The sequence below is a fragment of the Heterodontus francisci genome, chromosome 8, assembly GCF_036365525.1.
Source record: "Heterodontus francisci isolate sHetFra1 chromosome 8, sHetFra1.hap1, whole genome shotgun sequence".
NCBI classification, from domain to species: domain Eukaryota; kingdom Metazoa; phylum Chordata; class Chondrichthyes; order Heterodontiformes; family Heterodontidae; genus Heterodontus; species Heterodontus francisci.
In genome coordinates, this window is record NC_090378.1 from 86,201,264 (window position 1) to 86,214,350 (window position 13,087).

General features: G+C 45.2%; 1 protein-coding gene across 1 annotated transcript in view; it reads left to right on the top strand.

Annotated features, from left to right (window-relative positions):
- The window catches only part of LOC137372565 (adhesion G-protein coupled receptor D2), a 329,848-nt gene extending 316,975 nt beyond the window's left edge, over window positions 1-12,873 (top strand). Inside the window, exon 26 of the mRNA XM_068036491.1 lies at window positions 12,724-12,873. Coding sequence (XP_067892592.1) covers window positions 12,724-12,873 — 150 coding nt within the window. The remainder of the gene's footprint in view (window positions 1-12,723) is intronic.
- The last annotated feature ends 214 nt before the right edge of the window (window positions 12,874-13,087 follow it).

A 13,087-nucleotide genomic window follows, 5' to 3' on the forward strand; every position in this document is an offset into this window, starting at 1 on the left:
GCACTTGTGTGGCACAAATGTTACTTGCCACTTATCAGCCCAAGCCTGGATATTGTCCAGGTCTTGCTGCATTTCTACACGGACTGCTTCAGTATTTGAGGAGTTGCGAATGGTGCTGATCATTGTGTAATCATCAGTGAACATCCCCACTTCTGACCTTATGATTGAAGGAAGGTCATTGATGAAGCAGCTGAAGATGGTTGGGCGAGGACACTACCCTGAGGAACTCCTGCAGTGATGTCCTGGAGCTGAGATGATTGACCTCCAACAACCACAGCCATCTTCCTTTGCGCTAGGTATGACTCCAACCAGCAGAGAGTTTTCCCTTGATACCCATTGACTCCAGTTTTGCTCGAGCTCCTTGATGCCATACTTGGTCAAATGCTGCCTTGATGTCAAGGGCAGTTGCTCTCACCTCACCTCTTGAGTTCAGCTCTTTGTCCATGTTTGAACCAAGGCTGTAATGAGGTCAAGAGCTGAGTGGCCCTGGCGGAACCCAAACTGAGCGTCACTGAGCAGGTTATTGCAAAGCAAGTGCTGCTTGATGGCACTTTTGATGACACCTTCCATCACTACTGATGATTGAGAGTAGACTGATGGGGCAGTAATTGGCCTGGTTGGACTTGTCCCGCATTTTGTGTACAGGACATACCTGGGCAATTTTCCACATTGCCGGGTAGATGCCGGTGTTGTAGCTATACTGGAACAGCTTGGCTAGGGGCGCGGCAAGTTCTGGAGCACAGGTCTTCAGTACTATTGCCGGAATATTGTCAGGGCCCATAGCTTTTGCAGTATCCAGTGCCTTCAGTCGTTTCTTGATATCACGTGGAGTGAATCGAATTGGCTGAAGTTTGGCATCTGTGATGCTGGGGACTTCAGGAGGAGGCCGAGATGGATCATCCACTCAGCACTTCTGGCTGAAGATTGTTGCAAATGCTTCAGCCTTATCTTTCGCACTGATGTGCTGGGCTCCCCCATCATTGAGGATGGGGATATTTGTGGAGCCACCTCCTCCAGTTAGTTGTTTAATTGTCCACCACCATTCATGGCTGGATGTGGCAGGACTGCAGAGCTTAGATCTGATCTGTTGGTTATGGGATCGCTTAGCTCTGTCTATCGCATGCTGCTTACACAGTTTGGCATGCACGTAGTCCTGGGTTGTAGCTTCACCAGGTTGAAACCTCATTTTGAGATATGCCTGGTGGTGCTCCTGGCATGCCCTCCTGCACTCTTCATTGAACCAGGGTTAGTCTCCTGGCTTGATGGTAATGGTAGAGTGGGGGATATGCTGGGCCATGAGGTTACAGATTGTGGTTGAGTACAATTCTGCTGCTGCTGATGGCCCACAGCGCCTCATGGATGCCCAGTTTTGCATTGCTAGATCCGTTCGAAATCTATCCCATTCAGCACGGTGCTAGAGCCACACAACACGATGGACGGTATCCTCAATGTGAAGGCGGGACTTTGTCTCCACAAGGACTGTGCGGTGGTCACTCCTACCAATACTGTCATGGACAGATGCATCCGCGGCAGGCAGATTGGTGAGGACGAGGTCGAGTATGTTCTTCCCTCATGTTGGTTCCCCCACCACCTGCCGCAGACCCAGTCCAGCAGCCATGTCCTTTAGGACTCGGCCAGCTCGGTCAGTAGTGGTGCTACCGAGCCACTCATGGTGATGGACATTGAAGTCCCGAACTCAGAGTACATTTTGTGCCCTTGCCACCCTCAGTGCTTCCTCCAAGTGTTCAACATGGTGGAGTACTGAGTCATCAGCTGAGGGAGGGCGGTAGGTGGTAATCAGTAGGAGGTTACCTTGCCCATATTTAACCTGATGCCATGAGACTTCATGAGGTCCGGAGTCGATGTTGAGGACTCCCAGGGCAACTCCCTCCCTACTGTATACCATTGTGCCACCACCTCTGCTGGGTCTGTCTTGCCGGTGGGACAGGACGTACCCGGGGATGGTGATGGCAGTGTCTGGGACATTGTCTGTTAGGTATGATTCCGTCAGTATGACTATGTCAGGCTGTTGCTTGACTAGTCTGTGGGACAGTTATCCCAACTTTGGCACAAGCCCCCAGATGTTAGTAAGGAGGACTTTGCAGGGTCGACAGGGCTGGGTTTGCCGTTGTCGTTTCCGGTGCCGAGGTCGATGCCGGGTGGTCCGTCTGGTTTCATTCCTTTTTATTAACTTCGTAGCGGTTAGGTACAACTGAGTGGCTTGCTAGGCCATTTCAGAGGGCATGTAAGAGTTAACCACATTGCTGTGGGTCTGGAGTCACATGTAGGCCAGACCAGGTAAGGACAGCAGATTTCCTTCCTAAAGGACATTAGTGAACCAGATGGGTTTTTACAACAATCGACAATGGTTTCATGACCATCATTAGACTAGTTTTTAATTCCAGATCTTTATTAAGTTCAAATTCCACCTTCTGCTGTGGTGGGATTCGAACCCATGTCCCCAGAGGAATACCTTGGGTCTCTGGGTTACTAGTCCAGTGATAATACCACTCCACCACTGCCAAACTTACCTAAAATAAAAGCAAAATACTGTGGATGCTGGAAATCTGAAATAAAAACAAGAAACGCTGGAACTACTCAGCAGGTCTGGCAGCACCTGTGGAGAGAGAAGCAGAGTTAACGTTTCAGACTTACCTGTTCTAGTTGTAGCCTCTGTGGTGCCCCTAATCATTGCTTCGCAGTGAAATTCTGAAAACAGCATTGGGCTGAATTTTCCAAACCCTGTGGAGATGGGGTTGGAGGCGGGTGGGGGTGGGGTGGCAGTTAGGTCAATAGGGGGAAGCCGGGTTGGGACAGCTCCCTGACGCATTCCCAATGCTGGGGAACATTTGCAGGGGTGGGCTGGGAAGCAGATCAACTGCCTGCTTTATGGAGGCGGGAAGCCATTCAACATTGTTAAGGCCCTAATTAGAGGAGTTTTTTCACACTTGCCGGCATTCTGTCAGAAGCGGAGCAGCCCACCGCCGCATGGGAAGGCCGCCAGCTCAAAGGACGTGGCCTCCCTGTGGCAGGCCAGTGGGGCCATTGGAGCTGGAGGTTCCATGCCCCAGTGATAGGGCCTTGGGCAAAGAAGGGTGCTTTCACTACCCAAACAATCCATCCAGAGGGGTTTTCCCTCTGCTCTGAGGGCTGTAACAGCTTTGCCCCTGAGAATTTTTAATTTAAATGTACGTCTCTGAGGGCACTGTCATGTTGACGCTCGCTAACGGTTCCCCACCTGCCTTTCAGCGCCTACCTCTCCCGGTGAGGCTGCCGAGGCTCGAAGGCTGCCGGCTCTCTGATTGGACTGGCAGCATCGGGAGCCCAGTTATGAAGGCTGCCTGCTGGAAGATAGCTGAGCTGGTCTTGCTGTCGGCAAGTGCAGACTTGGGACACCCATTTGGTCCTGATGTCAGTGTCCTGAAGCCCGTGGGAAGATCAGTTATCTATCTCAGTTCTGAGGGTGAACTCGGATTACAGTACTGATTTTGAACATATGAAGGTAGAAATTCTGGCCTGCCAAGGCCATGTGCGAGTGCTTAATGCAATCATTCTCCATTCCTGTGTGTGCTATTTGTAAGCAGGTATTAAGCCATTTAAAACAACCGGTTATAAAATAAGAACATTAGAAATCGGAGCAGGAGTAGATCACTCAGCCCCTCGAGCCTGCTCTGCCATTCAATATGAGCATGGCTAATCTTCTACGTCAAAAGGAATAGGGAGGGAGGTAAATGAGGTGGGGGAGTGGCATTGCTAATCAGGGATAGTATCACAGCTGCAGAAAGGGTGGTCGTCGAGGAGGGTTTGTCTACTGTGTCAGTATGGGTGGAAGTCAGAAACAGGAAAGGAGCAGTCACTTTATTGGGAGTTTTCTATAGACCCCCCAATAGCAACAGAGACACGGAGGAACAGATTGGGAGGCAGATTTTGGAAAGCTGCAGAAGTAACAGGGTTGTTGTCATGGGTGACTTCAACTTCCCTACTATTGATTGGAACCTCCTTAGTGCAAATAGTTTGGATGGAGCAGATTTTGTCAGGTGTGTCCAGGAAGGTTTCCTGACTCAATATGCAGATAGGCCGACTAGAGGGGAGACTATGTTGGACTTGGTGCTTGGCAATGAACAAGGCCAGGTGGCAGATCTCTCAGTGGGAGAGCATTTCGGTGATAGTGATCACAACTCCCTGACCTTTACTATAGTCATGGAGAGGGACAGGAGCAGACGGGATGGGAAAATATTTAATTGGGGGAGGGGGAATTACAATGCTATTAGGCAGGAACTGGGGAGCATAAATTGGGAACAGATGTTCTCAGGGAAATGCACGACAGAAATGTGGAGGTTGTTTAGGGAGCACTTGCTGCGACTGCTTGATAGGTTTGTCCCGATGAGGCAGGGAAGGGATGGTAGGGTGAAGGAACCTTGGATGACAAGAGATGTGGAACAGCTAGTCAAGAGGAAGAAGGAAGCTTACTTAAGGTTGAGGAAGCAAGGATCAGACAGGGCTCTAGAGGGTTACAAGGTAGCCAGGAAGGAACTGAAGAATGGACTTAGGAGAGCTAGAAGGGGACATGAAAAAGTCTTGGCGGGTAGGATTAAGGAAAATCCCAAGGCGTTCTACACTTATGTGAGGAACAAGAGGATGGCCAGAGTGAGGGTAGGGCTGATCAGGGATAGTGGAGGGAACTTGTGCCTGGAGTCGGAGGAGGTAGCGGAGGTCCTAAATGAATACTTTGCTTCAGTATTCACTAGTGAGAGGAACCTGGTCGTTTGTGAGGACAGCGTGGAACAGGCTGATATGCTCGAACAGGTTGAGGTTAAGAGGGAGGATGTGCTGGAAATTTTGAATGATATGAGGACAGATAAGTCCCCGGGGCCAGACGGGATATACCCAAGGATATTACGGGAAGCGAGGGAAGAGATTGCTGCGCCTTTGGCGATGATCTTTGCGTCTTCACTGTCCACTGGAGTAGTACTGGATGATTTGAGTTTGGCAAATGTTGTTCCCTTGTTCAAGAAAGGGAATAGGGATAACCCTGGGAATTATAGACCAGTCAGTCTTACGTCGGTAGTGGGCAAATTATTGGAGAGGATTCTGAGAGACAGGTTTTATGATTACTTGGAAAAGCATGGTTTGATTAGAGACGGTCAGCATGGCTTTGTGAGGGGCAGGTCATGCCTCACAAGCCTTATTGAATTCTTTGAAGATGTGACAAAACACATTGATGAAGGAAGAGCAGTGGACGTGGTGTATATGGATTTTAGCAAGGCGTTTGATAAGGTTCCCCATGGTAGGCTCATTCAGAAAGTAAGGAGGCATGGGATACAGGGAAAGTTGGCTGTCTGGATACAAAATTGGCTGGCCCATAGAAGTCATAGGGTGATAGTAGATGGAAAGTATTCAGCATGGAGCTCGGTGACCAGTAGTGTTCCGCAGGGATCTGTTCTGGGACCTCTGCTCTTTGTGATTTTTATAAATGACTTGGATGAGGAAGTGGAAGGCTGGGTTAGCATGTTTGCCGATGACACGAAGGTTGCTGGAGTTGTGGATAGTGTGGAAGGCTGTTGTAGGTTGCAACGGGACATTGACAGGATGCAGAGCTGGGCTGAGAAGTGGCAGATGGAGTTCAACCTGGAAAAGTGTGAAGTGATTCATTTTGGAAGGTCGAATTTGAATGCGGAATACAGGCTTAAAGACAGGATTCTTGGTAGTGTGGAGGAACAGAGGGATCTTGGGGTCCATGTCCATAGATCGCTCAAAGTTGCCACCCAAGTTGATAGGGTTGTTAAGAAGGGGTATGGTGTGTTGGCTTTCATTAACAGGGGGATTGAGTTTAAGAGCCGCGAGGTTATGCTGCAGCTGTATAAGGCCTTGGTTCGACCACACTTGGAATATTGTGTTCAGTTCTGGTCGCCTCATTATAGGAAGGATGTGGAAGCTTTCGAGAGAGTGCAGAGGAGATTTACCAGGATGCTGCCTGGACTGGAGGGCATGTCCTACGAAGAAAGATTGAGGGAGCTAGGGCTTTTCTCATTGGAGCGAAGAAGGATGAGAGGTGACTTGATAGAGGGGTACAAGATGATGAGAGGCATAGATAGAGTGGATAGTCAGAGACTTTTTCCCAGGGTGGAAAGGGCTATCACCAGGGAGCATAATTTTAAGGTGATTGGAGGAAGGTTTCGGGGAGATGTCAGAGGTAGGTTCTTTACACAGAGAGTGGAGGGTGCGTGGAATGCGCTGCCAGCGGTGGTAGTAGAAGCAGATACATTAGGGGCATTTAAGCGACTCTTGGATAGGTACATGGATGATAGTAGAATGGAGGGTAGGTAGTTAGTTTGATCTTAGAGTAGGTTAAAGGTTCGGCACAACATCGTGGGCCGAAGGGCCTGTACTGTGCTGTATTGTTCTATGTCAACTCCACTTCCCACCTGTTCCCCATATCCCTTGATTCCCTGAGAGATCAAAAATCTATCAATTTCAGTCTTAAATATATTCAATGCTGGAGCATCCACTACCCTCTGGGGTAGAGAATTCCAATGATTCACAACTGTCTGAGTGAAGAAATTTCTCCTTATCTGAGTCCTAAATGATCAGCTCCTTATCCTGACACTGCCCCCACGTTCTAGATTTCCCAGCCAGGGGAAACAACCTTTCAGTGTCTACCCTGTCAAGCCCCTTCAGAATCTTGTCTGTTTCAATGAAATTACCTCTCATTCTTCTAAACTCCAGAGAATATAAGCCCAATTTACTCAGCCTGATGATAGCATCATAGGACAACCCTCTCATTCCAGGAACCAATCTAGTGAACCTTTGCTGTACTGCCTCCAAGGCAAGTATATCCTTCCATAGATATGAAGACCAAAACTACGCACAGTATTCCAGGTGTGATCTCACCAAAGCCCTGTAGAATTGTAGCAAGACTTCCTTATTCTTGTGCTCCAATCCCTTTTCAATAAAGACCAATATGCCATTTGTGTTTCTAATTGTTGCTGTACCTGCATGCTAACAATTGGGTTAAAGCCTGTGTAATAATAGCACATACATGAATGTAGGCTGAATGCGTTAAGTCTTCATACAAGGACTTTGTCAGTGGGACTTTTATTATGTGGCTTTCAGAATTTTGGTTTGGATCTTAGTCCTATTTTATTTTAGGAGAACAGTAACTTAGTGGTTATGTTACTGGACTAATAATCCAGATCTAAACTAATCATCCAGATACATCAGTTCAAAACCCACTGCAGCAACTAGAGAATTTAAATTCACTTAATTAAATAAATCTAGAATAGAAAGCTAATATCAGTAATGATGATCATGAAATTACTGGATTGTCATTAAAAAAAAACTCCATCTGATTCACTAATGTCCTTCAGGGGAAGAAATTTGCTATGCTTATCTGGTCTGGCCTATATATGATTCCAGATCCACAGCAATGTGGTTGATCCATAACTGTCCTCTGACATGGCCTAGCCATCCACAGAGCAGTATTCAAGAAGGCAGCTCACCATCAGCTTCTTGAGGGCAATTAGGGATGGACAATAAATGCCAACCTTGCCAGCAATGCCCAGATCCTGTGAATTAATAAAAAAAAGTGATGCAATGATACAAGACCTTTGTAAGTGCAATATTGTCAGAGAAAATATACTCAGGAAATGACTTTGTAATGTAATTTTTTGCAATAGTATGAATTAATTCATTAAATAGATAACAGGATTGAAAGGAATTTGTTTTATTGTCTCTACAGTTTAACAACTGAAACCTGTCATAAACATGATTGGCACATATGAGTTGGAATTACTCTTAATGTGCTAATCCACTTATGTGAAATTCCTCTCTGCATTCTTTAAATACTTGCAGCAGTCCTTTTGCTTTAATGTGTATATTTTTTGATTGGCAAAGGGTATGTATGAATACTTAGTGTGCTCATCCTACATTCCTGTATGCACCACTTTAGGCATTGTAGTAACTGTTCATTTTCGCAATGCACAGAGGAAAGTGGCACAAGCACGTTAAGGGTTCAAATCTGTACTCTGCTAATCGAAAAATACACCCCTAAATGCATTCAAATAGCACTAAAAGGAATTTCCCAGGAATCTGAGGATGGATTTGTTCCAAATGCCACTAGAAGAAATTTCAACTCCATAACTTAAGCTGTTGGTACTAAAACGAGTGACTATGCAAGTAAAATGTTTATCTCACTTCGATGAAAAGAATTAACCTGTGGACTGCTTGCTGGCAGGCTCCGAAAAATAATGAACGCAGACTTTCTTTTGGGGAATGATGTAAATGTATTAATGAGTATCCTACAAATCACCATTAAAAATGTTTTAATTTTCTTCTGATTATTTTCCCCCAAGTTGTCCTCACAGTGACAGTAAGTGACTAAAGGGGGACCCATACTGCCTATGGCATCAGTTCTCAGATGTAAAATTCCAAGTTTTTGACTGTGGGCAATTTGCCAAGTTAGGTTTTGGTTAAATGTTGCATTTACTTAATTTCATGCCATGCATGATTTACCCTTACAATTAACTCCAGTAACCTCAGGAACTACACTTCCACACAATCCTGGCCAAGTATCTCCCTGTTGCACATCCTGTTAATCCTAATGTATTTTTAAAATTCCCAAACCAATATTCTTTTTCTCTTTTAGGCTCTCGTGTGAGATGTTTGACTTTGACAGGACTTGAGGGGGTGGCAGTGTAACAAGTAGGAGCTGTGATAAGTCGCTGACAGATTGACAGTTGGGTGCTTATAGTGACAAGAAACAGTGCTAAACCACTACAAAATGCAAACTAGTATTCCCTCTGCTGATCCAATATTCTCTTTGATCACAACATGGCTGAATGGGATGTACTGCCAGTCTAAGTACATTGTTTGGTGTTAAGAATCAACAAGGCTGCTTCTGATTTAAAGTGACTGCCACTAGACCAGGTTCCAGTTCCACTGCAGCTTGAGAAACAACCCACTCAAGGGGGTTCAATCAATCAAGTAGCATTTTTAGTGCAATGTTTCGGCTACAACATTTTACACAATGTAAAAAGAGCAGGCATCTAAGTGCAGTTTGCTAAGCTAAATTTCTCTTTCAGTGGAATGGGCTGCTTTTATCACTGTCATATCTTGAGATTGGACGGCATTGGTCAGGCAGTTGCACAGGCGTGGTTGTCACAGTCTTTAACAGGTTATCTGCAGTCTGCTTGGGGTGGATTGTCTGATACAAAATATCAGGTGCCTACACTGAAGATGAATATTTGTGTATTGCTGCAGTTTCCCATGTCATTTCAGTCGTCTTTAGACATCAAAATGCAAATTGCATTCTCTACATCATTTTTCATCTGCGGACCACTTAGGCGGGGCAAAAGACCCCCCCGACCACCTACTGGTCTTACCCCACCTGGTTTTGTTTGCCACTGCAAATTTTTAAATTAAATATCATAAGTAAATGACTAATTCATGCCAGAATCAAAAGTATAGACATTTTTATATTATAAACCTTAATACTACAAGTTATTTGAAACATTCCAATATGTGTTATAAAATCATCACAATTATCATCTTCTGAGAAACTAATACTTATCTTACATCTATATTAATAAAATAAAATCAACACTAACATATTTTGTTTATAAAACTACATTGTTGTTACTTGCACTTTTGAGGACTCATGCCATGCATGCGGGCGCCAGTCTGGTTGTGTGGTGTCATGTGACTGGTGGGGTGAGGATTCTGACCTCGTCTTCTTTCGAATGGTCTTAGCCGTGGAATTGCATGTCAGTGACTTGCATTTTGGACCAGCCTGCGGATCACTTGGAGGACCCACACGGGCTAGCAGTGATCCCCAGTCCACACTTTGAGAATCACTACTCTTAGTAATAGCTGTGCCCTATTGCAAAGCAGCTGTACCTGAGCTGTGGAATGAGAAATGTGCTATACATAAAATGTAAAAAGTGAGCTACGCATCCAGCCAGTTTAAGCCAATGTCTTAATATTGCCTTTACTAAATGTAACAGGGTGACGCGGTAGTCTTGCAACTGAACAAATCTTTTTGGATCCGATACAATGGCCTAGAAATTTGCTTGCACCTAAAAACAGGCACATGGGGTGAGGTGGGTGTCCTGGGCACACAGGGGACAGGGCTGCACGCTCCTGTTCATATGGTCACGGGGACCATGTGAAATTGCTGCTGCCAGCTCCTTATAATGATTCAGGCTTGCAACCATTCCTATTCATTGGCTGTGTACCTGTTCAGAGGAGATGGAAAATTGGGCTTGACTGATCCCACTTAAAGGCAGCCAGTGTCTACTTCAAGGGGAAGACCGCTCTGGGAGCAGACAGGGAGGAAGGCATCTAAAGAAACAAACAGGTGCAAGAATTGCTGATCGGGCCTTCCGGTTCTCCGGTGCTGCTTTGGAGGCCCTGGCCCAGGTGGTGGACAGGATGAGAGAGACCCGTTTTCCCCCAGGGAGACAGAAAGCCCTCGAGGCAACCCTTTCGCCACCAGTGGGAACAAGTAATTGAGGTGATCAATGCCAAATGTTTAGCTCACAGGGCATGGCTGCAATGCAGAAAAAGGTTCTGTGACCTCACCAGAATTGTTAAGGTAATAATCCTGCTCTCTTACTCTCAGCTCAGACTGCCACCACCTCCAGCCTCACGACTCACAATATTCCCCACCGTCACTTCTCTTCACTTTCCTACAATCACTGCATCACACTTCACTGCACCTCCTTCTCACACATTCTGCACTTCCTACTTTCACCACTACTGCAATTCTCACTCTTACACATCTCACATCTTACACATTACATACAGACTACTCCACCATGACAATCACATTCACTAAATACCTTACAAGAGTATCACAAGCACACTCTCTTCTTTCTTGCAGGAGAAGATTACATACAACTTGCAGCAGGAGGCCATTACAGAGGAGGCTGATCCTGTCTGCACATTCTGTCCTCCATGGAAGAAAAGGTGCTGGTTGTCACGGGCAGGAGAGAGCCTCAACTATGGCGAGTGGAAGCGCTGGAGGAGATGCCATGCAGGGTTGTTTCACATTTTATCCCCTTTTTCGTTTCTTGCTCTATCTCACCCTACATGTTCTGCATGATAAATTGCAGCTGCTTTCAGTTGCCACACTTCCTGCTCTCCTTCCTTCATGCTGAAAGCAAACCCTTGTCCCTCTCTTTCATTTCAGGTACTGAATATGCTGAGCACCCTCTGCCACTTTAGGAAGAGGAGGTCGATCTAACCCTAGCAAGCATCAGCTAGAAGACTGGCACCATGTGTGCGTTAGAGGTTAGGCTAGAGGAGGAATTATTTATGTGGTGAATCATTGGCTACTAGTGTACAGGAACTGGGGCGGGGAGTGTGTAGGGAAGGCAGTGGGTGTTGGTGGGGAGGATAGGATGCCACAGGAGCCAGCTAGCTGGAAGGCCAGATCACATACTCGTCTTGCTGCAGAGGCCTCAGATGCAGAACTTGAGGGCCCAGGCTACCAATGAAGGTTTATGGTCAAATGCGAGGAAATGCTTGGTGCACTGGACAGCTTGTCAGCGAGCTTGTTCACAATGGCTCAGAGCACAGAGGAGTCCAGCTCCAATTTGTGTTGGGGCTTTGTACAGAGCAGAGTTACTGAAAAGGCAGAAAACACATGATTAAGAAAAATAGATAACATAAAAAACATAAGAAATAGGACCAGGAGTAGGCCATTTGGCCCCTCGAGCCTGCTCCGCTATTTAATAAGAACATGGCTGATCTGATCGTGGTCTTAACTCCACTTTCCTGCTGGTCCCCCATAATCCTTTACTCCCTTGTAGATCAAAAATCTGTAATTCAGTCTTAAAAGGATGACATCTTTTATTTAGTTCTATTTTTTTCGCAAATGGATTTTTTTTGTCAATGTGCTTGCCTGGGCTTTCGATTGTAGGTAGCCTTGAATCTTTTATGTCATGTCTGTGCAATTTAAATGCCGCTGTAAGGTTTTGTGACTGAAGAGGCTGAATTGTGTGCTTTTATTTATAAAATGACAGATTGGTTTTCTAAAGCTTGTCCATTGTTCTGTTAATTAATGGAATGTTGGAAATGTTGGCATCGGGCTTCAGAGATTGTAACCACTGAATAGGAGGAGAAATCAAAAGCTTTGATTAATACAATCTAAAGAATATCTCCGAATGCTGTGAATTTATTTTTTATTGGTGTTTGATGTAAACCACTTTCCAAAAACTAGGTTTTTCTTCAATAGATCTTAGTGAGTGGCCATTACCATTTTATAAAGACTTGCAACAAATGAAATTGAAAAAGTCATGTTTATTTTTTTAAAAAGAGCTGAAGTTTTAGTTGGCATCAACTTCGATGCATGCAATCTACTTTGTAAAAATGTTATTTAAAGCTTATATTTTGAATAGATGACAGTAATAATAGTGGAATATTCTATTGTAATAATTTTACAATAGACAATTAATGAACATTTTCAGAAAGCCAACTAATGTGAGAAAAATGTCCGTCAGCATTAGAGACTGGAGTTGGGTATATTCTGCTGGAACAGGTGGTATCTGTCAGTAGAACTCAAACCAATTAAAAGGGACCAGACAGTTACCACTGGGAGCACAAATCACTCACCCATAACTCTTTTGATAGATAGTAATAGTTTCCGGGACATTTAAGCTCTTAAAGAAAAAGAAATGCTGCTCCTTGCCTTAACCTAATACACTTTTTTAAATCTACCTACAGGGTTGCAAAACTGACTGTCCCCTTCCCAGTGGACGGGAGGATATGGAAGATGGATGCAGCCTGCATGTACCCATCGAGCTTGAGGATCGCTCCTGCTACTCACTGAATGTCATGTCTCTGAAGCGGGTTGGCAGCTTATATTTGGACTGATTAAATCAAACTGACATGTGTCCTTCTGACTTGTGTTGTGCATTGAGTTAGAAAGTGATGTTGCTACGATGGAACCATGTGAATTGTAGAAAGCTCTTGAGTGTCTTTAAGGAAACAGCTAAAGCAGATTGATAATGGGTGTTCTGTCATCATTAAGGATAAGGCCCTTTGCTGCCACCTAAAAGTTTGCTATCATTCATAAGGTCAGGGAGGT